This window comes from Macaca fascicularis, chromosome 19 (assembly GCF_037993035.2).
Source record: "Macaca fascicularis isolate 582-1 chromosome 19, T2T-MFA8v1.1".
Lineage (NCBI taxonomy): Eukaryota > Metazoa > Chordata > Mammalia > Primates > Cercopithecidae > Macaca > Macaca fascicularis.
Genome location: NC_088393.1, coordinates 19,768,123 through 19,791,869, shown reverse-complemented (window position 1 = coordinate 19,791,869; position 23,747 = coordinate 19,768,123). Strand labels below are relative to the sequence as shown.

The 23,747-nt window shown below is 56.6% G+C and overlaps 1 protein-coding gene across 5 annotated transcripts in view; it reads right to left on the bottom strand.

Moving 5' to 3' along the window:
* Positions 1 to 512: 512 nt before the first annotated feature.
* MAU2 (MAU2 sister chromatid cohesion factor) overlaps positions 513 to 23,747 on the bottom strand; it is a 37,340-nt gene continuing 14,105 nt past the window's right edge. The window contains exons 2-19 of one of the 5 annotated variants that reach the window (XR_006694432.3): positions 23,327 to 23,344; positions 22,876 to 22,941; positions 21,837 to 21,932; positions 20,149 to 20,243; positions 18,547 to 18,574; positions 18,021 to 18,176; positions 16,724 to 16,870; positions 16,539 to 16,629; positions 15,484 to 15,587; positions 14,493 to 14,570; positions 14,047 to 14,112; positions 12,048 to 12,157; positions 10,120 to 10,169; positions 9,824 to 9,901; positions 9,620 to 9,731; positions 4,790 to 4,880; positions 3,875 to 4,002; positions 513 to 3,556 (exon numbers count right to left, since the gene is read on the bottom strand). Coding sequence is in view for 3 of the 5 variants with exons in the window: in XM_005588538.5 (XP_005588595.1) it covers positions 3,482 to 3,556; positions 3,875 to 4,002; positions 4,790 to 4,880; positions 9,620 to 9,731; positions 9,824 to 9,901; positions 10,120 to 10,169; positions 12,071 to 12,157; positions 14,047 to 14,112; positions 14,493 to 14,570; positions 15,484 to 15,587; positions 16,539 to 16,629; positions 16,724 to 16,870; positions 18,021 to 18,176; positions 18,547 to 18,574; positions 20,149 to 20,243; positions 21,837 to 21,932; positions 22,876 to 22,941; positions 23,327 to 23,344 (1,566 nt within the window). In the remaining 2 variants the exon portion in view is untranslated. Of the gene's footprint in view, positions 3,557 to 3,874; positions 4,003 to 4,789; positions 4,881 to 9,614; positions 9,732 to 9,823; positions 9,902 to 10,119; positions 10,170 to 12,047; positions 12,158 to 14,046; positions 14,113 to 14,492; positions 14,571 to 15,483; positions 15,588 to 16,538; positions 16,630 to 16,723; positions 16,871 to 18,020; positions 18,177 to 18,546; positions 18,575 to 20,148; positions 20,244 to 21,836; positions 21,933 to 22,875; positions 22,942 to 23,326; positions 23,345 to 23,747 lie in introns of those variants that run through there. The other 4 variants (XR_286528.5, XM_005588538.5, XM_005588539.5 and 1 more) reach the window with 4 other exon arrangements.

Below are 23,747 nucleotides of genomic sequence, written 5' to 3'. Positions count from 1 at the left end.
TTTTGAGACAGAGTCTCACTCTGTCGCCCAGGCTGGAGTGCAGTGGCCGCATCTCAGCTCACTGCAAGCTCCGCCTCCCGGGTCTACGCCATTGCCATTCTCCTGCCTCAGCCTCCCGAGTAGCTGGGACTACAGGCGCCCGCCACCTCACCCGGCTAGTTTTTTGTATTTTTAGTAGAGACGGGGTTTCACCGTATTAGCCAGGCTGGTCTCGATCTCCTGACCTTGTGATCCGCCCGTCTCGGCCTCCCAAAGTGCTGGGATTAGAGGCTTGAGCCACCGGGTTCCTTCCTTTCTAGGAAAGGCCAGGCTGGAGGAAAATGATCAGTGGAGGGGATGGGGACTCAGGCTTCCATCACGTCATCTGGCTCAGGATTTGGGGACTGCATCCTCATGCTGAAGACCCTGCCACAGAGGGGGCCCCTGTGGGCATGGCAGGGAGGGTGGCAGCCATCTTCGGGATGGCTCACAAAGGGGACAGAGGAAACAACAAAGACACAGCACATGGCTCCTGTAAGTCATTTTACTTTGAATATATAGGAAACGAAATCCACAAACAGGAAGCTATGTTCTATGGTTACGTCTTTTAAACAATGTTCTGTATTTACAAATTGTCTTTTTTTCCCTAAGTAAAAGCACCAGCTGAAAAGTTATAGGCTGCTAAAACCATTACGATATTACAAACCCATTAAAATACATTATGCCAAACGTACTTATTAAAAACCTTAACAGAATAGACAACTGACAACGCAACCAACAAATTGAGCCACCATGCCGGTTGGGTGGCAGTTCCAATTCCCCTGCCTGCTTCTGATAAACGGGGCTGGGAGTGCTTCTCCCGGGGAGAGGACCCTCGCCCACCGGCAGGCAACTATAGGGACAGAGCTGGGGAAAGACAGCTGTCTGAAGGACACACGGCAGCCTCGCTTCCTGCTGTAGGTGGCTTCCTCGTCAGACCTCACAACCCACAGGCCACAGGACAAGGGCAGAGGCATACAGGAGGGTCTGGCCAGCTTTCAGCTGTTCATCTGTCAACAGAATGCCTTTCGGCGACCTCCTTGTCCTCATCCACTGAAGGGTCTGGAGTTTTTATTTCTTCCTAGACACTTAGCTATAGCAGACTGTGTGATGTGTCCTCAGGGACTCGTTTTATTTATTTATTTATTTTGACACAAAGTCTCACCATCACCCAGGCGGGAGTGCAGTGGCGTGAACATGCTCACTGCAGCCTCAATCTCCTGGGCTCAAGTGATCCTCCTGCCTCAGCCTCCCAGTTAGCTGGGACTGCAGGCATGCGCCCCCGTGTCTGGCCTCTATTCTTGCAATTGAATGAGACACTATGAGGCGCTGAGTGACTCACAAGAAGGTCCTTGTCAAAAGCTTTGTGTCATCAGAAGATGCGGCCGTGGAAGGAGGTTCAAAGCTTGCACACACGCACGCACACACACACACACGCACATGATTTGGCTTCCATAAAGCTCGAGTAGAATATTAAATATCGAGTACTGAGTTTTTAATTGTAAACTTAAGATCTCATCCTTAACTTTACATATACATAGATAACGGGGTGGTCATGAAAAGCACTTTAACATCAGGACAGATGTTAAGTTCTGAGGTTCTGTTTTCAACTGCTCTACATACAAAATGCCCTACAAGCAAAGAAAGGCTTAAATAAATAGATGGGGATGAACATGATGCACGCCGTGGTGACATGAGTGTGGTGTGCAGGGGTCAGACAGTGCGGGACCCAGGTGGGCAGGAGCACATTGTGGAGACACAAGTGGTGGCATCTCAGTGATGTAGGGGAGGATCTGAGGGGCTCCTTCAAGGTGGAGCTAGCAGAGGCCATGGCTCAGGAGGAAGACGGGACAGGGACAGCTTGTGGGTCAGTGCCACACGCTCTCCTATTGGCCTCACGGGTCTGGGGGCAGCCCCGGGTAGCACAGGACAGGGCCAGGCTCTCCCCCTGGAGACCCAGAGATGGTGGTGGTCCTCTTAGGACAAACCCTCACCAGCCCTGCCCTCTGACCAGCCTGTCACTGGTGCTGATGTCAGGTACTGGCCAGTGAGGAAGGGGGTTATTGACAGCCCTGCCTGTGGCTAAGGCACACCTAGCCTGGGAGCCCTGAGCAGCTGACCTGAGCAATCCAGCATCCCTTCAGTCACAGACGCCGAAGCTCCCAGAGGCAGCTCCACCAAGCAAGGGTGACAAGACCTGAAACCACCACCTACCCTGCCGAGCAGGACCCCCACCCCCTGCAGCAGGGAGAGGCTCCTGGGCCCCAGAAGCTGGAGGGGATGGTGTCCTGAGTCCTGACACCTGCTGCTGATATCTTGACCCCTGACCCCCCAACTCACAATGCCACACTGTGACCACTGGGGCACCTCCTGATTATCAAGAAAAGTGGATACAACCAAATGCTGCTGTCTGGGCCCAGCAGAGACTCCCTGGGGCCTCGCTAGGGTGGGGGTTTCACACTATGCCCCAGAGACCCAGCAGGGAAAGCAAGGCGGCAGGGTGGGGGACCAAGAGGCTGAGCCTACAGACGTCCTTTGCAGGGAAGGCCACAGATCTGCCAGGAAGAAGGTCCCTGGGCTCCAGATCTGGGGGGTGGGGGGCCCATGCCATGCACTCTAAGCTAGCTGAGGAGGTGATCTTAAATTTGGGAGAGAAACCCACTCCCCCACTTCCTGCCCCTCAGTAGCCACAAGATGGGGGAAGGTGGCTGGTGCAACAGGAGCCTCAGCTCCCAGCTCCAGCTCCACAGATCTTCACCGCACACCCGTGTGCACGCACATGCACACCCGTGTTTACAATCACCTGCACCCCTACAGCGGGATGGCGAGTCCGGTCAAGGTGCAGACGTTTGGAAGCTGAGTTCCTGGGTCCCTGAGGGTTCCTGACCAGAGGCCCCGGCTGCTGCAGGGACCAACGCTGGAGAGAAAGCTGGGAAAAGTGCTGGGATCTGTGCTTCGTCCCACACGTGGGCCATTACTTCTTTCCTCCAAATTCAGGCCAGAAACGGGTGTCTGGGCTCTGGAAATTGCCTTGAGCAGAGGAAACACTCTACTCCTGCTCGGCATCAAGGCCTGGGCGATGGAGAGTCAGGCATGGTGCCCCTGGGGCACCGCCTGCCCTGGCACACAGGATTAGGACCTGCTGGAGGCCTGTACCCTACTCTGGGTCGACGTGACCCAGTTGCAGAGGCACGACTGGCACTGAGGTCCACTCTGAAGGATGGCTCTGGAGAGACAGCGCCTGTGTGCCACCTGTGAGCCTCTGCAGTGGGGGTCCTGGTGCGAGATGGGAACGGCTGCCACCCCTCCTGGGAGGGCAGGGACTGGCCGCGCACATTCCCAGAACTTGGAAGCTCTAGAGACAGTCAGGAAGGAAGCACGCCTCAGGGGCAGGCTTGAGTGCCGTCTGGGTGGAAGCCGGAGACGCGCAGGCCCTGTGGAGCTGGATGGCCCCATCAAGGCCTCACAGGAGGCTGGCCAGGCTGGTGTTGGGTCCATTCTGAGCTTGGAACTGCACAGGGGGTGGACCGTCTGTCCACTGTGAGAAAGAGAGGACATGAGAGTCAGGCACCGTGGGCTGTTCCCAGGGAAGAGGAGGTGGGAATGTTGCCCTCCTTGGGCTGCTCACCCAACCAGGACTCTGTTCTCCACACCCCAGTCCAATGGGCCCCGAGGAGGCACCTGTGTCCCTTGCTAGGGTGGGGGTGCCCGTGGCCATCTCCCCCATCAGAGGGCACTTCCGAGGCTGAGTTAGGGTTTGTTGGACAAAGAGAAATACAGCCAAGGTGCCCCCTTCCTCTTACAGGTGGGGAGCCCGCTGGTCCCCGATCCCATCCTCTCACACCCACACCCGTACCGTGATGAGGTTGTGTTCGGGGAGGCTGCAGGCCTCAATGTGGTCCTGGAGCAGCTGCTGCGAGAAGTTCTGGTGCATCTGGGCAGCTTCATGGGCGTCCATGGCGTTCCCACAGGCTTTATTCAGGTCTGAGAGTGGGACATGAACATGGGGACCCACCTTGCCCTGTCGCTGCCCAGGCCCTCCCACTTGGTGCAGATGGAGCCCCAAGGTCAAGTCCCAGCTGAACCGGTGGATCTCTGGGAGCCTGGCACGTCACTGGCCCTGAGCCCTGTCTTGGGATCACAAAGCCCATGTGCCAGCTGCTCTCACAGGGCAGAATAGGGCTGGTTGGGCAGTGAAAGCCCAATGCCAGGCTTCTCGCCAGCACTCCAGGGAGCCTATGGCTAGCCCTCAGGCAAACAGACGTCTGACGCCCATCCTGAGGCAGCAGCCCCAGGCAGCCCACTGCACACGGAGCACCCCGTCTCCTGTCACCTCCCCAGGGCCCTGGGGGAGTCTCTGGACCTCAGTTTCGTAATCTGGAAATGGGGGAGCTGCAGTAACAGCACTGATACTCGCTGAGTGCCCGCACTGCTCCCAGAGCAAGCTGGCCAGCCCTGCCCAATAGGCATGGCTGCTGTCTGCCTTTCTGGGAAGAAGCGAGGCTCACAGCCCAAGTCTACCAGATACCAAGTCTCACCCTCTGGGTCCTGTAGAGACTGAACCAGACCCCGAGTCAAGTGGATGCCACAAATGCACCCACTGCCCTCAACCAGGGTCTCCTGAGGAGCACCCCCTACCCATGCTAGAACTGGGGCTGTGGCCCACGGAGGCCTAGTCCGAGCTAAGGCTGAGCAGGACGTGCCCAGCAGCCTTAGATCTCTCGGGAGGGCCAGGCTGGGGCTGGGGAAGAGGGGTGGCCATTGCACTCACCTCGCAGCAGTGCTGACGACCACAGCTGTACCGACATGTCCGGGATCTTGCTGGCGAGCTGCATGGCAGGTACCACCATGTTGTTACTCTCCTGTCAACCAAGAGCAGCAAGAGGGAGTGAGGAGCCTGGACCCCACTTGCCAAACCCAGCCCAGGCTGGGGTGGGGATAACCTACTGAACCCAGCCCAGGCTGTGACCTCCTTCTGCATCTGGTGAACTTCTATGCTTACCTCAGAGCCCATCTCAAATGGCCCTCTCTGAAGTATCACTGAAAAACAAACTGCCCTCACTTCTGGCTCTGCAGGTACCTACTCACAGGGGCATGGCCAATGGACAACTCTGGGGGCTTCTACCTTTTCAAGCGGAGAAAAAGCACTGATGGCAGTTAGCCCTGGACCCACAATGGGGGCTGATCAGAAATGAAGATTTGTTTAGGGTTCCGGGTTCCAGGTTCTGAGAGGGGCAGCAGCCCCTCCGGTTTGTCTTCCACAACTGAGTTGCCTCTCGTGGGAGGCCCCGGCAGACACGTAGGGGCTTTGGGGGCACCAGCATGCAGGAATCCTCCAATCCTGAATCCCCGCTTGGTTGACTGCACAGGGCCACCCCAGTTGCAGCCGTAGCGTCCTCAGGATGTGGCAGGAAGAGCTCAGTAAGAGCCATCAGGGCCCATAAATGCCCATCCCTGTCACTATGGCAAGGGCCTGGAGCCACTGGACAGGAGCCTGTGCTACACAGGCTACATGGCGACCAGCAGTGCTGGGCTGACCCTGTCTGGGCCGAGGACTCAAAGCCCTGTCAGCCTGGATGTGGGGTTCAGGTAAGGCCTGGAGAATTCCCTAGATGATAGCTCCTGGCAGCCCAGGGAGCCCTTGGGAAGTCAAGATGGACACATCCCCAAAACCGACTCCTGAGAACTGGCTTTGATGCCACCAAATACTTCTCCAGAGTGCAGAGATGCTCCTCCTGAGACACAAAGCCCAACAACTCTATGCTGCCCGGTAGCCGCACCTTGAAAGTGGGCTCCAGGTGGGTCTTGGAGCTTTTTAAAATTCACCAAGCCGGCCGGGCGCGGTGGCTCAAGCCTGTAATCCCAGCACTTTGGGAGGCCGAGACGGGCGGATCACGAGGTCAGGAGATCGAGACCATCCTGGCTGACACGGTGAAACCCCATCTCTACTAAAAAAATACAAAAAACTAGCCGGGCGAGGTGGCGGGCGCCTGTAGTCCCAGCTACTCGGGAGGCTGAGGCAGGAGAATGGCGTGAACCCGGGAGGCGGAGCTTGCAGTGAGCCGAGATCTGGCCACTGCACTCCAGCCTGGGCGGCAGAGCGAGACTCCGTCTCAAAAAAAAAAAAAAAAATAAATAAATAATAAAAAAAATAAAATAAAATAAAATTCACCAAGCCCTTCTGACACCTCACAGCAAGAAAAACTGCTCTCTTCCGCTAGGCCTGGCTTATTGTGAGCCGGGCTGGCCTCTGTGCAGAAAGCCAAGGGCCTCTGTCTGAAAGCAGCCTGGGGAAGGAGACTCCTTCAGCGCTCCTGGGTAGGTTCTCCCAATGCCAGCTTAGGGTACCCCACAGAATCTGGTTTTGAAGACTTGAGTGATCCTGGGGGGTGTCCCACTCGTGTGGACACTCTAGCCTCATCCTAAGCTCTTCTGGGCCCCTGGGCCCTCACCTGAGCCCATCTGACATACCCCAAGGCCACCTGCACTGTCCAATGGGGACATACAGCCCTTACTGTGCTCAGAGGCTGAGGGCAGGGTGGCAGCACATTCTAGAAGGAGCCAGCTACAGGTTTTGACGGGGTGGTGGCATCCCCAGTACTGAGGCCAAGGCCCACCAGGGCCTGAGCTGTAGGGCCCATTTGTTGGCCTCTGCAAAGGCTTACCACACAGTTGTGTGTGTGTGTTGCGGTGGGCAGGGGCAGGCACCAGGTTTGTTAACAGCATCCACGCTGAGGGAGCCCTCAGACCCCGTGAAACTTTACAAGCCAAGACACACATCCTGCATTATCTATCCTGTGGAAATGGCTACAGTGAGAATGGTTAAACTACAGAGTAGATGGTGCTTCAAAACACTCACTGCCATTAAGGGAAAAAAAAAAAAAAAAAAAGCTTCCAATACAGTGGTGTGGAGAAAGGCAAATATAAAATTACCTAGTGGCTCACGTCTGTAATCCCAGCACTTTGGAAGGCCGAGGTGGGCAGATCACCTGAGGTCAGGAGTTTGAGACAAGCCTGGCCAACGTGGTGAAACCCCATCTCTACTAAAAATACAAAAATTAGCCAGGTGTGATGGCGTGTGACTATAATCCCAGCTACTTGGGAGGCTGAGGCAGGAGAATCCATGGAACCTGGGAGGTAGAGGTTGCAGTGAGCCAAGATTATACCACTACACTCTAGCCTGGGCAACACAGCAAGACTCCATCTCAAAAAAAAAAAAAAAAAATTACCAAACAGGCTGACAAGCAAAACCTCCAGGTGGGAGGGGTGGGCAGCGGGAAGGGATGGATGACAGAGACATGCTATTTTTTTGTTTTACTTCTCAACCTTTTAATTATGAACATGTCATATTTTATAATCTAGAAAAATAACTTTTTTTTTTTTGAGACAGGATCCCACTGTGTTGTCCAGGCTGGAGTACAGTAACATGATCACAGCTCACTGCAGCCTCAACCTCCTGGACTCAAGTGATCCTCCCACCTCAGCCTCCCAATTAGCTGGGACCACAGGCATGAGTTCCCACACTGGCTAATTTTTTTGTATGGTTTTTGTAGAGATGGGATCTCACTATGTTGGTCAGGCTGATATTGAATTCCTGAGTTCAAATGATCCTTCCACCTCTGCCTCCCAAAGTGTTGGGATTACAGGCCGCTCAAGTCACTGTGCCTGGCTGGAAAATATCTTATTATTATTTTTTTAAGAGATACCATCTCTAGGGCCAGGCACAGTGGGTCATGCTGTAATCTGGCATTTTGGGAGGCTTAAGTGGGTGGATCACTTGAGCTCAGGAGTTCAAGACCAGTCTGGGTAACATGGAGACCTGGTCTCTACCAAAATGGCTGAGTGTGGTGGCACACACCTGTGGCCCCAGCTACTTGGGAGGCTGAGGTGGGAGGATCATTTGACCCTGCAAGGGGCGAAGGTTGCCATAAGCTGAGCTGAGACCGTGCCACTGCACTCCAACTTGGGTGACAGAGTGAGACTTGGCCTCAAAAAAAAGAGGGTCTAGCTAGGTTACCCAGGCTGGTGGTCTTGAACTCCTGGGATCAAGGGATTCTCCCCCATCCGCCTCCCAAAGTGATCCAAGCAATGAGCCACTGTGCCTGGCCAAAATTTTTTTTTTTTGAGATGGAGTCTTGCTCTCATCTAGGCTGGATGGAGTACAATGACACGACCTCAGCTCATTGCAACCTCTCCACCTCCTGAGTTCAAGCAATTCTCCTGTCTCAGCCTCTGGAATAGCTGAGAGTACAGATGTGCACCACCGGGCTTGGCTAATTTTTGTATTTTTAGTAGAAATGGGGTTTCACCATGTTGGCCAAGCTGGTATTGAATTCTTGACCTCAGGTGATCTACCTGTCCCGGTCTCCCAAAGTGCTGGGATTACAGGCATGAGCCACCATGCCTGGCACAAAAATACCTTTTTTTTTTTTTCTGAGACAGAGTCTCACTCTGCTGCCCAGGCTGGAGTGCAGTGGCATGATCTTGGTTCAATGCAACCTCTCTCTCCTGGGTTCAAGTGATTCTCATGCCTCAGCCTCCCGAGTAGCTTGGATTACAGGCTCCTACCACCATGCCCCACTAATTTTTGTATTTTTAGTAAGAGACGGGGTTTCACTACGTTGGCTAGGCTGGTCTTGAAACTCCTGACCTCAGGTGATCTGCCCGCCTTGGCCTCCCAAAATGCTGGAATTACAGGTGTGAGCCACTGTGCCTGCCCAAAATATCTTCTTAAAACAAACAAACAAACAAACAAACAAACAGGCTGGGCGTGGTGGCTAACGCCTGTAATCCCAGCACTTTGGGAGGCCAAGGCAGGTGGATCACAAGGTCAGGAGTTCGAGACCATCCTGGCTAACACAGTGAAATCCCGTCTCTCTACTAAAAATATAAAAACATTAGCCGGGCGTGGTGGCAGGTGCCTGTAGTCCCAGCTACTCGGGAGGCTGAGGCAGGAGAATGGCGTGAACCCGGGAGGTGGGGCTTGCCGTTAGCCAGGATTGCACCACTGCACTCCAGCCTGGGCAACAGAGAGAGACTCCGTCTGAGAAAAAAAAAACTTCAAGACCTCGTGAGATCAGGAAGGTGAGAGCAGGCAAGGAATTGACAAGAAGGACTGAGGTGGCCAGTCCCACCAGAGACCAACTGACCTTGGGTGGGGACCAACTCCAAGGGCCACTTGTACCCTGAGAGGACACTATGCATGCTGGGCAAGAATGAAATGTTTGGGAGTCTGACTGAGAGGAGGCACCTCTCTGCCCCTTGGGTGTCAACACATAGGATGGGGTGCCTGCGTCATCCCCACTAGCTCAGGGCAGCTCCTTTGGTTCTGGCTTCAGCTCCCCGAGCCCAGGGGCTCTGCCTGCCTGATGTCTGAGGCCACACCCATCAGGCCTCCTGCCTGCCCCCACACCCTCTGTGGGTGCCCAGCTCCCCTGGCCCTGCCTGCCCAGGCTGTGGGAGTCAGGGTGTCCACCTAGAAGTGCTCTTCGAGGGGCATAGGATGAACAGTGCCATGCCACCCCTAGGCTGCTGGCCAGCTCCTGTCCCTCAGCCAAGCCCCACAGGCACCCAAGCGAGCGGCCCAGGCCAGGGCACTCACCCTGTGGTTTCCCAGCACATAGAAGATGTGGCCCAGGAGCACAAGGGAGCAGGCTGTGAGCCGGTTCAGGTCCTCGGCATTGGACATCTTCAGAGTTTCCCGCAGAAATCGCCTGACAAGGAGAATGAGGACGCTGACGCCTGCAGGACTGGGCCTGGGCTAACCTGAGCACGGCCCACATGCTGCCCCCTGCCCCACACTCACTTGGCCTCGTTGTAGCGTCCCTGGAAGAAGGAGAAGAGCCCACGCACGTAGAAGGCAGCCGCTCGGAGGCAGTGTGAGCTGGAGGGAGAGTGCAGGGTCATGTGGGGTGGGGATTTTGAGAAAGGTGGTTTACAAAACACCGGTGGGCAGCTGGAGGGGATTTCTGAGAGACCCCTGCTGCAGACTATCTGCGAGGAGGGGTGTGGGGTGTCAGGGTGCAAGGGGCAGTTGGGGGCCCCATCCCAAGAGCATGGGGAGCCTAGGCCATGCGTGGAGTGGTGCCCGGAGTGGCTCACCTGACAGGGAAGCTGTGGTCTGGGTTGATCCTCTCCAGTAGACTGTAGAGCTGAGGAGGGGAGGAGGCGGAGAAGAGCCAGTCAGCATCATTCTGCATCTTCACAGGAGAAAGGTCCCCAAGACACACTGCAGTGCATGGGGATTTCTCTACACCCCCATAGGGACTATGGCCCCCAGGTCGAGCCTGGTGACTGACCAGCAAGAGCGGCCTCTGGTGAGGAGGGCCAGGGGCAAGACTCTCATGCCCTCAGCCAGCCCTGCCTGTGCCACCCTGTCCTGTGGTAGATGACAGGGGCCTGGGCGTCCAGAAAGCCTTTGTATGGTCAGAGTGGCGCTGAAGGGCTGGCCTGGCAGTGCGTAGATTGGCAGGCTGGGGCCCGTGAGCCCTGTGGGCTGCTGGGGGTGAGTGGGTGGGATTTCTCTGGAGGTGCAGGGACCCCAGGAGGCTTGGATGGGGGCGTGACCTGATAATTTAGATGCCCTCTGGCTGCAGAGGCACAGGGGAGCCAAACTCCTCCTCAACAATGCGAGCCCACATCTGGCATCAGACGACCCAGCCAGGGCTGGGCTTTTTCTTTTGAGACAGGTTCTTGCTCTGTCGCCCAGGCTGGAGTGCAGTGGCCCGATCATAGCTCACTGCAGCCTCAATCTCCCTAGCTCAAGCAATCCTCCTGCCTCAGCCTCCCGAGTAGTTGGGACCACAGGCCGGCAACCCCACACCAGGTTTTTAAAAAACTTTTTGTAGAAATAGGGGTCTCCCTATGTTGCCCAAGATGGTCTTGAACTCCTGACCTCAAGTGATCCTCCTGCCTTGGCTTCCCAAAGTGTTGGGATTACAGGCGTGAGCCACAGCACCTGGCCTGAGACACTTTGGAGCTAGACCCCCAGCGGTGAAAGAGACACTAGAACTGAGGGATATCCTAGGGCTGAGGGGGATCCCAGGGCTGAGTGGGATCCTGGGGCTGAGTGGGAATCCCAGGGCTGAGGAGGGAATCCCGGGGCTGACAGAGGATCCCAGGGCTGAAGAGGGAATCCCGGGGCTGGTAGAGGATCCCAGGGCTGAGGAGGGAATCCTGGGGCTGATAGAGGATCCCAGGACTGATGGAAGATCTTAGGGCTGAGGAGGGGATCCCGGGACTGAGGAGGGGATCCCAGGGCTGAGGAGGGAATCCTGGGGCTGACAGAGGATCCCAGGGCTGAGGAGGGAATCCTGGGGCTGACAGAGGATCCCAGGACTGATGGAAGATCTTAGGGCTGAGGAGGGGATCCCGGGACTGAGGAGGGGATCCCAGGGCTGAGGAGGGAATCCCGGGGCTGACAGAGGATCCCAGGGCTGAGGAGGGAATCCTGGGGCTGATAGAGGATCCCAGGACTGATGGAAGATCTTAGGGCTGAGGAGGGGATCCCGGGGCTGAGGAGGGGATCCTGGGGCTGAGGAGGGGATCCTGGGGCTGAGGAGGGGATCCCGGGGCTGAGGAGGGGATCCTGGGGCTGAGGGGATCCTGGGGTTGAGGAGGGGATCCCGGGGTTGAGGAGGGGATCCCAGGGCTGAGTGGGGATCCCGGGGTTACAGGTGCCCGCCACCATGCCCGGCTAATTTTTTTGTATTTTTAGTAGAGACGGGTTTCACCGTGTTAGCCAGGATGGTCTCGATCTCCTGACCTTGTGATCCGCCCGCCTCAGCCTCCCAAAGTGCTGGGATTACAGGCGTGAGCCACTGCGCCTGGCCTAGCTATGGGAATGTTTTTGTCTCAGACCTGGCCTCTCCCGGCCATAGCCCGATTCACCTCTGGGATGCCCTGTGTGCCTCTGTGTCGGGTGCTGCCCATCCCTCAAAAGGTGAACACCCTGGGGTCTGCTGAGATGTGCTGGTGCCCAGGACAACCCCCTGGTTCCCCAAAAAGAAGAGAACAGAGAGAAAGGATACCGAACATGAAGCATGTCACCTACTACCTCTTGGTGTCTATTTCCTTCCCGTATATACACACTCGCCAGGTTGGTGACAATGAAGGCCCACAGCTCCTGGTGGTTGGTGAGCTGGAATGGGAAGTGGGGACATTAGGGAGCTGGGTCGGGCGCTGTGATCCATGTGGCAGTGTGAGAGCTACCCACAATCTCCACGGAGACTACTTTGGAAAAGACTTGTTTTTTTCATTTCAAACACACTTCCCTTGCCTCCTAAACTCAAGGGTAACACAGCTATTAATTCTTCTCATTATAAAATCATCGTCTGTGTCACGGGGCAGTTAGAGAACACAGAAGAGGAAAACCAGCCACCCTGATCCCACCCTCAGAACATGTTGGGTTTTGGCCCATTTTCTGCTGTCTGTCAGGACTAAGACCTGGTGGACCCTTCCTCCAGGCCACAGCCAGCAACTTGGGGGACCCAGGTGTCCACTGCTATCAAGGCACATGCTGGTCCTGGGCAGGGGTCACTCTTCATGGGGGGAAGTGGGGAGGAGGGGAGCTGTTGTCCCAGAGGGGGCCAGCACAGGCCCCGCTCCAGAGGTAGGTGACGCTGTCAGAGGCCAGAAATGCTGCTGATGACAGGTGGTAGATGGGTCACGGTCCCTGGCTCTTCTTGGGAAAGGAGATCGTCAAGAGAGGGACCAATCTATGTGGCTCAAGCCCTGCCTAGACCCTGGTTCCTAGTGGGGCTGGGCAAGAGGTGGAGTGAGCCAGGGAAGCACAGACCCCACCTGCACAGATGCCCTCCTGGCACACACCCAGGAGGCCCAGAGGATCTTCTGAATCAAGCACAGATGCTCTGAGACTCAGCAAGGTGGGGGATGTTTGTTGAGGGCCCACAGGAGGCATGTGTGTTTGGGGTTAGTGGGGCTGGGGTTGCATCCTGGCTCCATCACTCCTGGGTGGGCCATGAAAAAGAGGCTCTCTTTTGGCCCCGGGGTGAGGACTCCTTAGGGTATGTGGCCTTGGGAACTCTGACGTGGAACCAAACCAGCAACAGCAACCGCTTGTGGGGAGTGAGACGGAGACGGAGATGGCAGGATGGCAGGGCCACAAGGAGGGTCCTGGCCCTGCTGTAGTCAGAGTGAGCCAGAGTCCGGAGAGTGAGGCAAAGAGGTGGAGGAGTGGGTGCCAAGTCGGCCCTTCCCTCCCAAGCATGCTGTCTGCACGTCGGGGCTCCTGTGTACCTCTGAGGCCAGTGGCGGGGGTGGCAGCACCCACAGGCCTGTGGGGTGCCAAGGAGGGGAACTCTGTCCAACAGTCAGGGTGCACGCAGGACTCCCCGGTGACCTTGCCCGAGTGGCAGACAGAGCAGCCCCTGCTCCCTGACACCTCTCCTCAGGGCCCTTCCTAGAACCATCGGGAAAAAAGCGTCCACAGCCTCCATTTCCTGTGAGGAGATTGAGGCTGAGGTGGGGACATGATGGTCCAGTACTGGGCTGGGGCGCTCCGTGAGGATGTGGCACTAGCCTTCTTCCCCATCTGTGGCCAGAAGCCTGGGGAGCTGCTTCATCCTCCCCAGCCCAGCAGGACCAGGAGTCCTCCTCTGCCCAAAAAGCACCTGTGAGATGGCCCAGCTCCACCACTCCCCATGGGAGCCCTGAACCCAGGGTGGCTCTAAGTCGTCAGCTGACACTTGAGCCAATCCAGCCTTAGGGGTGGCTGCCACAAAAGCTCCCACTCAGGCCTGGAAGTGGTGTCCACGGACACGTCGCACCTCTTGCTCACGTCTGCCCTGGGGTCAGCTCAGGAAGACCCTGGCCCCATAGTTGTCCCTTATCCAGATAAACAGTGCGTCACTGCCAAGGCTGGCATGGGCTGACTACTGTGCATCGCCTCTGGGGCTGCGACTTTGCATAGCTGACCTAGTGCGACTGCTGTCCTCATCACAGACCACACCCGACTCCTTACTCAGAAGTGTGGCCCGCCCCGAGCAGCAAGGAGGGCCGGCACCTTACCCGCAGGGCTGTGGTGAACTGTGCTTCCGCGTTGTCCATGCAGTTGACGGAGACACAATACAGGCCCTGGAAGAAGACGTGTTGTCATCAGGGCCGGCCCCTGGGGAGGGGGCTCAGATCAGAGACACATGCAGTGCAAACGGGGCCTACACGGCTGCCCTGGAGGAGTATGATAATGGCTCACTGCCGAGCCAGCTGCGATGCAGGTAATATGCTCACTGTCCCCACCTTTCAGACCCAAGCCAGTGTGGGGTGGGACAAGATGCTCACTGGAAACATTCTGGATCCTGCCTGAGGAGGTTATATGATTACCTATGGCAACATTCTGGATTCTGATTAGGGTGCTGTCAGGGGGTTCTTCACTGGGAATGTTCTGGATCTGGTTAGGTACTTACTTACTGGGAACATTCTGGATTCTCCTAGGGTGCTGTCAAGGAGTTACTCACCAGCAGTGTGTGCAGCTGTGCTGCGTGGTTGGAGAAGAGCCGGGGGGACTGCTGGCACAGCTGGCAGACCTGGGAGATCTGCCGGGAGAGAGTGTACCGCCATCACAGGACTGCAACCTGGGACCTGGCGTCTGAGCAGCAATGGAGAGACCCCATAGCTGGTGGGTGAGCCCATGTCCCCTCTGCCCAAACTGGGGTACAAAGCCCCAGCAGACATGTCCACCATGGGGGTAAAGGGCAGCCCGGATCCCATTGTGGACAGGGACCCTTGTCTGTTACTCGCCTCTTCCACCCTGTCCAACAGGTGTCTGGGCCGTAAAGGACCTCCAGCCTACTGAAGGCCCCCATGCCCTCTCAGGAGGGTGGGCACTGGGGGTAGAGAGTGTTCCTAACGGCAGGGTGGGGTATAAGAATCACTGTCAAGGGACCCCCAAATCCCCAGAGACCATGTGTGCGATCCCCTCAGTGTGCAAGCTTTTGGGCCATGGTCTGTTGTTTTTTTGTTTTTGTTTTTGTTTTGAGATGGAGTCTCACTCTGTTGCCCAGGTTGGAGTGCAGTGGTGCGATCTCGGCTCACTGCAAACTCCGCCTGCCAGGTTCAAGCGATTTTCCTGCCTCAGCCTCTCAAGTAACTGGGATTACAGGTGCTTGCCACCACAACTGGCTAAGTTTTGTATTTTCAGTAGAGACGGGGTTTTGCCATGTTGGCCAGGCTGGACTCAAACTCCTGGCCTCAAGTGATCCACCCGCCTCAGCCTCCCAAAGCGCTGGGATGACAGGCGTGAGCCACTGTGCCCAGCCTCCACTGGTTTTTGTATGAGATTCTCTTATCAGTGGTGCCCACGTGGGGCTGTAAAACGCTGACTGACAGCAAGACAGCAGGATGGGCTGGCCTGCCAGTACCGCACTTGGCGAATTCAGTCTCTTGTCTGACACTGCTGAGACCCAACAAACTCCTGGGCCTTCCCACCCCTCCTGCGTCCAGCCTTACCTCCTGCAGCGCCGTGGCCTTGTGACCCGTGACGAGGCGGCACATGATGATGTGCTCCAGCAGGATCACTTGGAAGGATGACAGGATGGGGCTGCAGTCCAGCACTATGGGCGAGAGTCAGGGGTGAGCATGCAGGGGAGGCCAGAGGAGGCGCCTCCCCTACCTCATTCCTGTCTCCAGTCACACTGGCCAGGCACCCACCCCGTCATCTCCCCTAGTCCCCACTGCGCCCTCCGAGTGAGGGAGTGTGTCTTGCTGTCCAGGTGAAGAGACGGAGCTGGAGCCAGAGGTTGGTTCCCACAGGGCTCCAAGAGGGGTCGGCTCTGACCCTCACCCTCACCCTACGTGCTCAAGAGCTTGTGGACATGGCAGGTTCTAGAAATGTGGAAATGTGGAAACCACCCTGGATCATGAGACCATGCAGCGGAGCCTCAGGCAGTGGGGTAGGGGGACCTGGGCCAGGCCCCACCTCCTGACAGCCCCAAGCAGCCATCCTCACATGGGAAAAAGAGAAGCACAGGCCTCTCAGGCTTTGAGCTGCCTTGGCTCTGATGCCTTCGCCCCCAGCAGCACTCACGAGGGAGCAAACAGACAGACTAATGGGCACACTGCACCAGCCAGGGACATCTGCTCTGGGTTTGTGCTAGTCAAAGGTCCCTAGATAGATTAGACAGTTGAACATCTGGAAAGAACTCATGACCTCCAAAGGACATGCTGGTGGTCAGTGAGGGCTGAGTTCTGATCCTGGCGTCATCCTGAGTGTCCCCATCAAAACACTGATAATAATTGGGAAAGGCAGCCACCACCTGTTTCAACTGAGCACCATTGGGCACAACGGCCCTGACCAGTCAGGGAGGTACCCCTGACCCCAGTCCTGTCTGCTCTGCTCCGACGTGGGTCACCAGCATTTACCAACTAGGGGTGACGAGACCCCCTAGGTAGGGCGGCTGGGTGCTGCGGTCACCCGGTCACTGTGCCCCAGAACAGCCAGTGACTGGCCAGGCTGTCCGCCAGGGGGCGCTGTGGCCACGTGGCCAGTCGAGCGCCTGACTTACTCTTGAGCTTCTCCAGCTGCATGAGGGCCTTGTCCGTGTACTTCTGCGCCTTCTCCAGGTAGCCGGCCTGCATGGAGTGCATCACAGTCACCTGTCAACAAGACCAGACAGCAGGGGTTACCAGGGCCCTCTCCCTCTCCCCGCCCCCGCCCCCAGCCCTGGCTCGGGCCCTGGTGGGGACGCACCAGGTAGACAAGCACACACATGTGCTCCTTGGGCAGCCAGTGGAAGAGGTCAGCGGGGTTGCTGGGCAGGATCTCATCATCGTGCAGCGTGGAGATGGTCTGGATGCACTGCTGCAGCTGCTTCAGACACGGCTTCACGCTCTTCACCTGTGCAGCACCCACACCCGAGCACCCACCTGAGCCTGGCCTCTCAGGAAGCCGGGCCCAGCCCAGCCACCCCTGCCCCTTCCTTCAGGGAGCACCTGCCTTCCCCTTCTGCCAGGGCCACCTCCTGCAAGATGGACCCGCCCCTGCCGCACTCCCATGAATCAGCCAGGCTTTCAGGGCACGGGGCACGGCCAGGCGGGCAGCTGTGGGACTGAGGCTTGTCCACTGCCCAGTGTTGGGTCCAACACCAAGGCCCAGGAGAGGCCTGTCCAGACCCTGCTGGAGCTGCACTTGGTCTTCCTGCAGCCAGACCTGAGACAGCAAGGGGAGGCTGTGCTCCGCGGGGGTGGGAGGTGGCTTCCTGGCCCAGGAGTCGGGCAAGCGCTGTGGTCCATCTCGCCCTGAGGCCCCGAGGGATGTCTCTGCGGCCCTAGCACCCCGAGGGAAGCGCGGCTGCAGTCTGCTCTGTGTCCCTATGCGCCGAGTGCAGTGCTTCACCCAATGGGCAACGATGGGTATGGACGGAGGAACTGGACAACCCCCTTACCAAGCCCTGTGGAGAGACTCGCCTGTGGCCCACCATGATAGGTGGGTCTGAGGGGCACAGGGCAGCCCCCAGCCCCTGAAGGGCCGAGACGGTCACACAAGCACAGACAAGGAGCTCAAACACAGCCGTTTCCCACCCACGGCGGGGTCATGGAGTCCAGTCTCGGACACAGCTGGGCACATCAGTCCCTACTCAATCCCACAGCAGAGGGGCCAGACACCAGTTGGGCATCTGCTGTGTGCAGGCACCGCCCCAGCACCTCTGTGGTTTATTCTCATGATTCCCTGAACCGTCATTGCAATCTCTGAGCATCCACACACTGAGCGAGTGTATACAATGTCACACATAGTACTCCCAAAGGGAGGCAGGGTGGCCAGGACAGACCCTGCTCCCAGGCACCAGCACACCAGGCAGGCACGATGGTGCCAGCACTCGCAGCAGAGCAGGACAGAAGTGTGTGTGTCTGGGGCTGGAAAGACAGCCCTGCTGTGTGGCAAGGTAAGGCAATGACACAGGTGACCTCACAGCCCAAGACCCATTGGCCTGGGTGCCACCCACACCCACTGGTCACAACCAGCAGCCCGCCCAAGAGGCGCCACACACCTGCCCGGCATCCAAATAGTGAGTGACCTGGAGCACCAGGAAGAAGACACGCAGCGACTCCTTCTGGATGGGGTTCCCCTGCCAGTTCTCCACGATCTGCCCACAGAGGGTCAGCAGCGGGTGCACCTCCTGCAGCTTGCGCTCCATCAGCAGCAGCTGGGGAGGGAGAGGCACAGGTGTAGGGTACAGGGCTTGCAGGGGCCCTCCTGGGACTGGGAGCACAGGCTCACCTGCCCACCTGCCTTGGGACTACTGCCTCCAACCCAGAGGGCAAGGCCAGCCTGAAACCCCGGCCCAGGCAGCTCCTAACCAGGCTCCTGCCTCAGCATGAATCCCATAGGCAGGAGCCTGAGTTTCCCTCCTGAACCCAGCAGGGCCTGGGCCTCACACTCCAGGCTGCTCACTATGCCTAAGGGTCTGGGCGTGTGAGGGGCCATGCCATGGAGAGCGGACGGGGTCTGAGCAGGGAGTCCTGCCTCACCTCCACGACACCGGCTGCATCCAGCCATGCCCAGCCTCAACTTACCATCCCCTTGCTGAGGAGGAACAGCGCCCTGCAAAACAAGAGGCAGGGGTCAGGTCCCAGAAGGCCCAGGAGCCTCCTGAGATGACTGTGACTACCCCAAGGCTCACAGGACCTAATATGCCACCTCGGGGGACAGTTCAGTGGACAACAGTAAATAGTCCCCGTACAAGACTGCTCTGTTTTATCCTATTGTGCCTGTGTTTATTTTTATTTATTTTTATTTTTTTCTTAGAGTCTCGTTCTGTTGCCCAGGCTGGAGTGCAGTGGTGCGATCTCAATTCACTGCAACCTCTGCTTTCCGGGTTCAAGCGATTCTCCTGCCTCAGCCTCCTGAGCAGCTGGGACCACAGGAGCCTGGCACCATGCCTGGTTAATTTTTGTGTTTTTAGTAAAGATGGGGTTTCACCACGTTGGCCAGGCTGGTCTCGAACTCCTGACCTCAAGTGATCCCCCTGCCTCGGCCTCCCAAAGTGCTGGGATTACAGGTGTGAGCCACCGCGCCCAGCCTGTATTTATTTTTCTTTTTTTTTGAGACGGAGTCTCGCTCTGTCACCCAGGCTGGAGTGCAGTGGCCAGATCTCAGCTCACTGCAAGCTCCGCCTCCCGGGTTCCCGCCATTCTCCTGCCTCAGCCTCCCGAGTAGCTGGGACTACAGGCGCCCGCCACCTTGCCCGGCTAGTTTTTTGTATTTTTTAGTAGAGACGGGGTTTCACCGTGTTAGCCAGGATGGTCTCGATCTCCTGACCTCGTGATCTGCCCGTCTCGGCCTCCCAAAGTGCTGGGATTACAGGCGTGAGCCACCACGCCCGGCCTTATTTTTCTTACATGGCTTAGACACACTCATGTGAAAAGCCCAGAAGGGGGCTGGGTGCAATGGCTCACGCCTGTAATCCCAACACTTTGGGAGGCCAAGGTGGGCGGATCACTTGAGGTCAGCAATTCGAGATCAGCCTAGGCAACATGGTGAGACCCTATCTCTACAAAAAATATGCGGCGGTGGACACACAGTGTGAGGGCCAGCGGGCAAGTTTGGGTGCCTGAACTTCAGGCTCAAACCTGCGCCTCATGGTGACCAATTTTTTTTTTTTTTTTTGAGACGGAGTCTCGCTCTGTCACCAGGCTGGAGTACGGTGGCACGATCTTGGCTCACTGCAACCTCTGCCTCCCAGGTTCAAGCGATTCTCCTGCCTCAGCCTCCTGAGTACCTGGGATTACAGGCACTCGCCACCACGCCCAGCTAATTTTTGTATTTTTAGTAGAAATGGGGTTTCACCATGTTGACCAGGATGGTCTCAATCTCTTGACCTCATGATCCTCCCACCTCAGCCTCTCAAAGTGCTGGGATTACAGGCGTGAGCCACCAAGCCTGGCCCCAACTTTTGTATTTTTTGTGGAGATGGAGTTTCATTGTGTTCCTCAGGTTGGTCTTGAACTCCCGGGATCAAGTGATCCTCCCACCTTGGCCTCCCAAAGTGCTGGGAATATACTGTGAGCCACTGTGCTTGGCCTGAAATGCCATTTCTGTTCTTTGTCCTGGACCAAGGTGGCCAAGCCCCTTCTGTGTTAAGAGAGCGGGAGGGAAGGAGGGGAGTGGGTGCCTACCGTGTGTACTCAGATCCCACTACCCGGGCGTACTCGGCCCCCACACCCAGGAGGTCACAGGCCGACACCAGGTCCTTCTCAAGCGTGTGCAGTTGCTAAAACGGAGAGAGAGAGCAGTGACCTTTGCTGCCAAACCCATCAGTTTTACGGTACCTGGCCTTTGTGCTTTGTTAACCAACAACCAAACCTCCCCATGTCAATGAAACTGCCTGTGTCAGTTGTGAGCTAAATTAACCAAATTATCTCATCAACGCTAATTGCTTTGGGTACAGAGCTCCAGTTGGCCTGTGGTATATATGTCATCTAACTGAATGGTGCCTGCAGTAGACACCGTCTAAACTTAATGGAGCATAGAACCAGCAGTCAAGGCTCATGGCGCAGCCCCCAAGGCTGTGAGAGCACCTAGGGCTGTTCTGAGTGCTTCGTGGGTGCCTGTGGGGTCTGTCTTTAGTGGGGTGTCCCCAGTGTGTTTCAGGAACAACAAGGAGGGACTCCCTCAGAGGCAAGTGTCAAAGCCTGAACAGGCTGAAAGGGAGGCACATGCCTGGCTTGACCCTACAAGGCGACACCTGCGGGGCCATGGTGGAGAGCTCGGCCCTTGGGTGTGCGTGCACATAGCGCCTGTCAACTCTGTGGCCTGGGGGTGGTGACTCACAGCTTGGCCTGCTCCTTTGTCTGCTAATGTGCACAAGTGTGCGTGGGGAGATGGAAGGAGACTGTGTGTGCATTCAGCTTCTCATCAGGCCTGGGGGAGGAGGGCCTTGGGAACTCCTGGCTGCTGGGTGAGCTCTTCCCTGTGGGTACTTTTCTCAGCCAGACCCTCCTGGAGTGAGGGACTCAGCTGGAGGAACTCCCAACCCAGGGTCAACACACTGCGTGCCTAGGTGGGTGTCATGGGAGGTGGCTAAGTGGTGGCCCAGAGGGCAGGCTAGGTCATGGAAGAGAGAGGCTGGGGGCCAGGCACCCGCCTGAGGGTCCCCAGTGCAGAAGTGTAGGTGGAGCCCAGGACAGGAGTGGTGCCCCACACGGTGGAGCCTGCTGGTCTCTCCACTGTAGCTGGGAAGGCCGAATTCAGAGTCCCCCAACAACCGAGCACTGTGGAGCTCAGAGACCAGGGCACCACCTGTATCTGGGGTGCCGAAGGGAGCATGAGGAGGAATTGTGTGGATCCCAGGATGAGGGTGTACCCCAGCAGCCCCCAAAAGTGAGGGGTCCATGTGGGAAACAATGCTTGACGTGGACATTTGTGGCCTGATAGGCAGCTCCCTGGAGTCTCAGCCTAGCTCCTAAAAAAACCCCACAGTGGGTCTCTGGCAGGAAACGTTCCTGGGATTTCAATGAGCGCAGGCCAAAGATGAGATGAGAATGGCTGGGAGGGAGAGAAACCCAAAGACACCCAACAAGCAGCAGGCCCCGTCAGTGTCAGCTCCGGGGAAGCCCCGCACTCCCACCACTCACCCCCGGGCGTTGTTGAGAGCCAGGCTCAAGCCGGGGATGCTGTCAAGGATGGAGGCTGGAGGGGGCTTGTGAGCAGGTTAAGTAAATGTTCCTATGTCCCCACCCACTCCGTGTGCCAGCCCGAGGGGGTCTGCGCATCGTGGACCCTGCTGTTCTTTGCACATGGGGCAGGTGTGCCCCAGGGTCATGGTCCCTCCCAGGCACCCTTGTGCCTGGGCCACAGTACTCACAGCGAGCTGGAAGAGCAGGCGGCAGTGCCAATACGGGGTCTGCTGTGAGATCTGTATCGCCTTCCGCAGCAGCGGCTTTGCTGCATCGACGGAATTCTGAAAGGAAATAGTTACGTTTGGGAACGTAAGAAGGCGGCAATCAAGCTGGATTCCTTAGCAGCAGCTGTGGTGCCAGAAGGCAGTTCCTGTTCATGCTTACCAAAGGATTTTTTTGGGTTGCCAATTTACTTTATTAAAAGCAAAAAAAGATATTTTATTGGACTCACTGGCTGGGAAGTTTCTGCATCACTCTTAAAATAACTTCTCATTCAACTGGACTGAAAGTACTTTCAGTTCAAAATTCTAAACTGTCAAATCAGATGCCAGTTCCCATCTTTTATGTTCTCAGACCAGAGAGAGGCATCGGGGTGTGAAGTACACACATTCCCTGCCGCCAAAGCCACCTTACTCGTCAACCTTCTGAGGTGGGAGGAAGGGAAATTTCAGCTATAATTGAAATTAGGAACCAGATGAAGAAGGGAAACTGTACAGACTTGTCAGGTGAGGAATAGGCTGATCTCTCCAACAGTAGTATATAGAAAAGGAAGCTGCCGGCACTCCTTAGCAGGTGGCTACCCACCAAAGCCCTGGGGCTTGGGCATAAGAGGTAGGAAAGTAATCTGATTGTTAAAAGCCACCGGGCTGGGCACGGTGGTTCCTGTGTATAATTTTGGCACTTTGGGAAGTCGAGGCAGGATTGCTTGAGGCCAGGAGCTTGAGCCCAGCCTGGGCAAGACCATCTCTACAACAAATAAAAAAATTAGCCAGGCATGGGTGGTGCACGCCTATAGTCCCAGCTACTTGGGAGGCTGAGGTGGGAGGATCACTTGAGCTCAGGAGTTCAAGGCTGCAATGAGCTGTGATTGTGTCATGCACTCCAGCCTCAAAATAAAAAAGCTGGAGGGATTCCAACTCCCGGAGCCCCAATTTACCAATGTGCTGTCATGTCTTAGCAACAGGGAGAGACACTTTGCTTTCAGAAACCTTAATATGTTCTTACCTCTTGACAGTACAATTCAGACAACAGACTTGCTGCTTCAAATTTAACATCTTCGAACTGTGGGATCTAGTGACGTCCAGTTAAGGAAGTAGGACACTGCAAAAAAGGTCAGTTTGAAAGGGCCACAGCTTGGGGCTCCTACCTTGCCGAGGTCTGCCGGGCGCGCACATCCCTGCCTGCCCTGAAATTCCAAGTTTTCCTGTTCCCCCAGTGAACCTTGAGCTTGCTGTAGGGCAGGGCTTGGAGCTGGATGCGAGGTATGAAGAGAAGCACAAAGAGGAGCACAGCGCCCAGGGGCAGCAAAGGGCCAGATGGGGGATGTTCCAGGTGCTCTGTGGGCAGAGCCTCAACTCGCAGGGCATGTTGGGAGGTGGGATTCAAGCTTTGATACATTCTTTTTATTTAAGTGGAGAATTCCTTAAAAGGAACCATACCAACACGGAAAGGATACTTGCTGTGATATCAACCACTGAAAGAGAAAGAAAAGAAAGATTAATTCTCAGGCAAACACCTGGCACCTGGTTACTGGCTTTGGGGTTTCCACAGGTTGTCCTGAGAACAGAGGCTGCCAGGTATCCAGGTAACAAGAAGGTGGCCTGCTTGGCCTGAGAGGGTGGGCTTACTCCCCTCCAATCCAGCCAGGGGAATGGAAGCTATAGAGCCCCAGAGGGTGCCTGGGGAGGAGGGGACATGCCCTTCTGACATCAGAGGAGGGGCTGGCACTTGGAGTCAGACCCCACAGGCCCTTGGGTGGGAGCTGCTTCAGAAAGGAACAGAGCTCAGAGGTGACCTGGCCCCATCAAGGACCCCTCATGTCACACGGAAGTAGGGCTGGCAGTCAGAGGTCAGGCAGAGAGGAAGGATATTCAGCA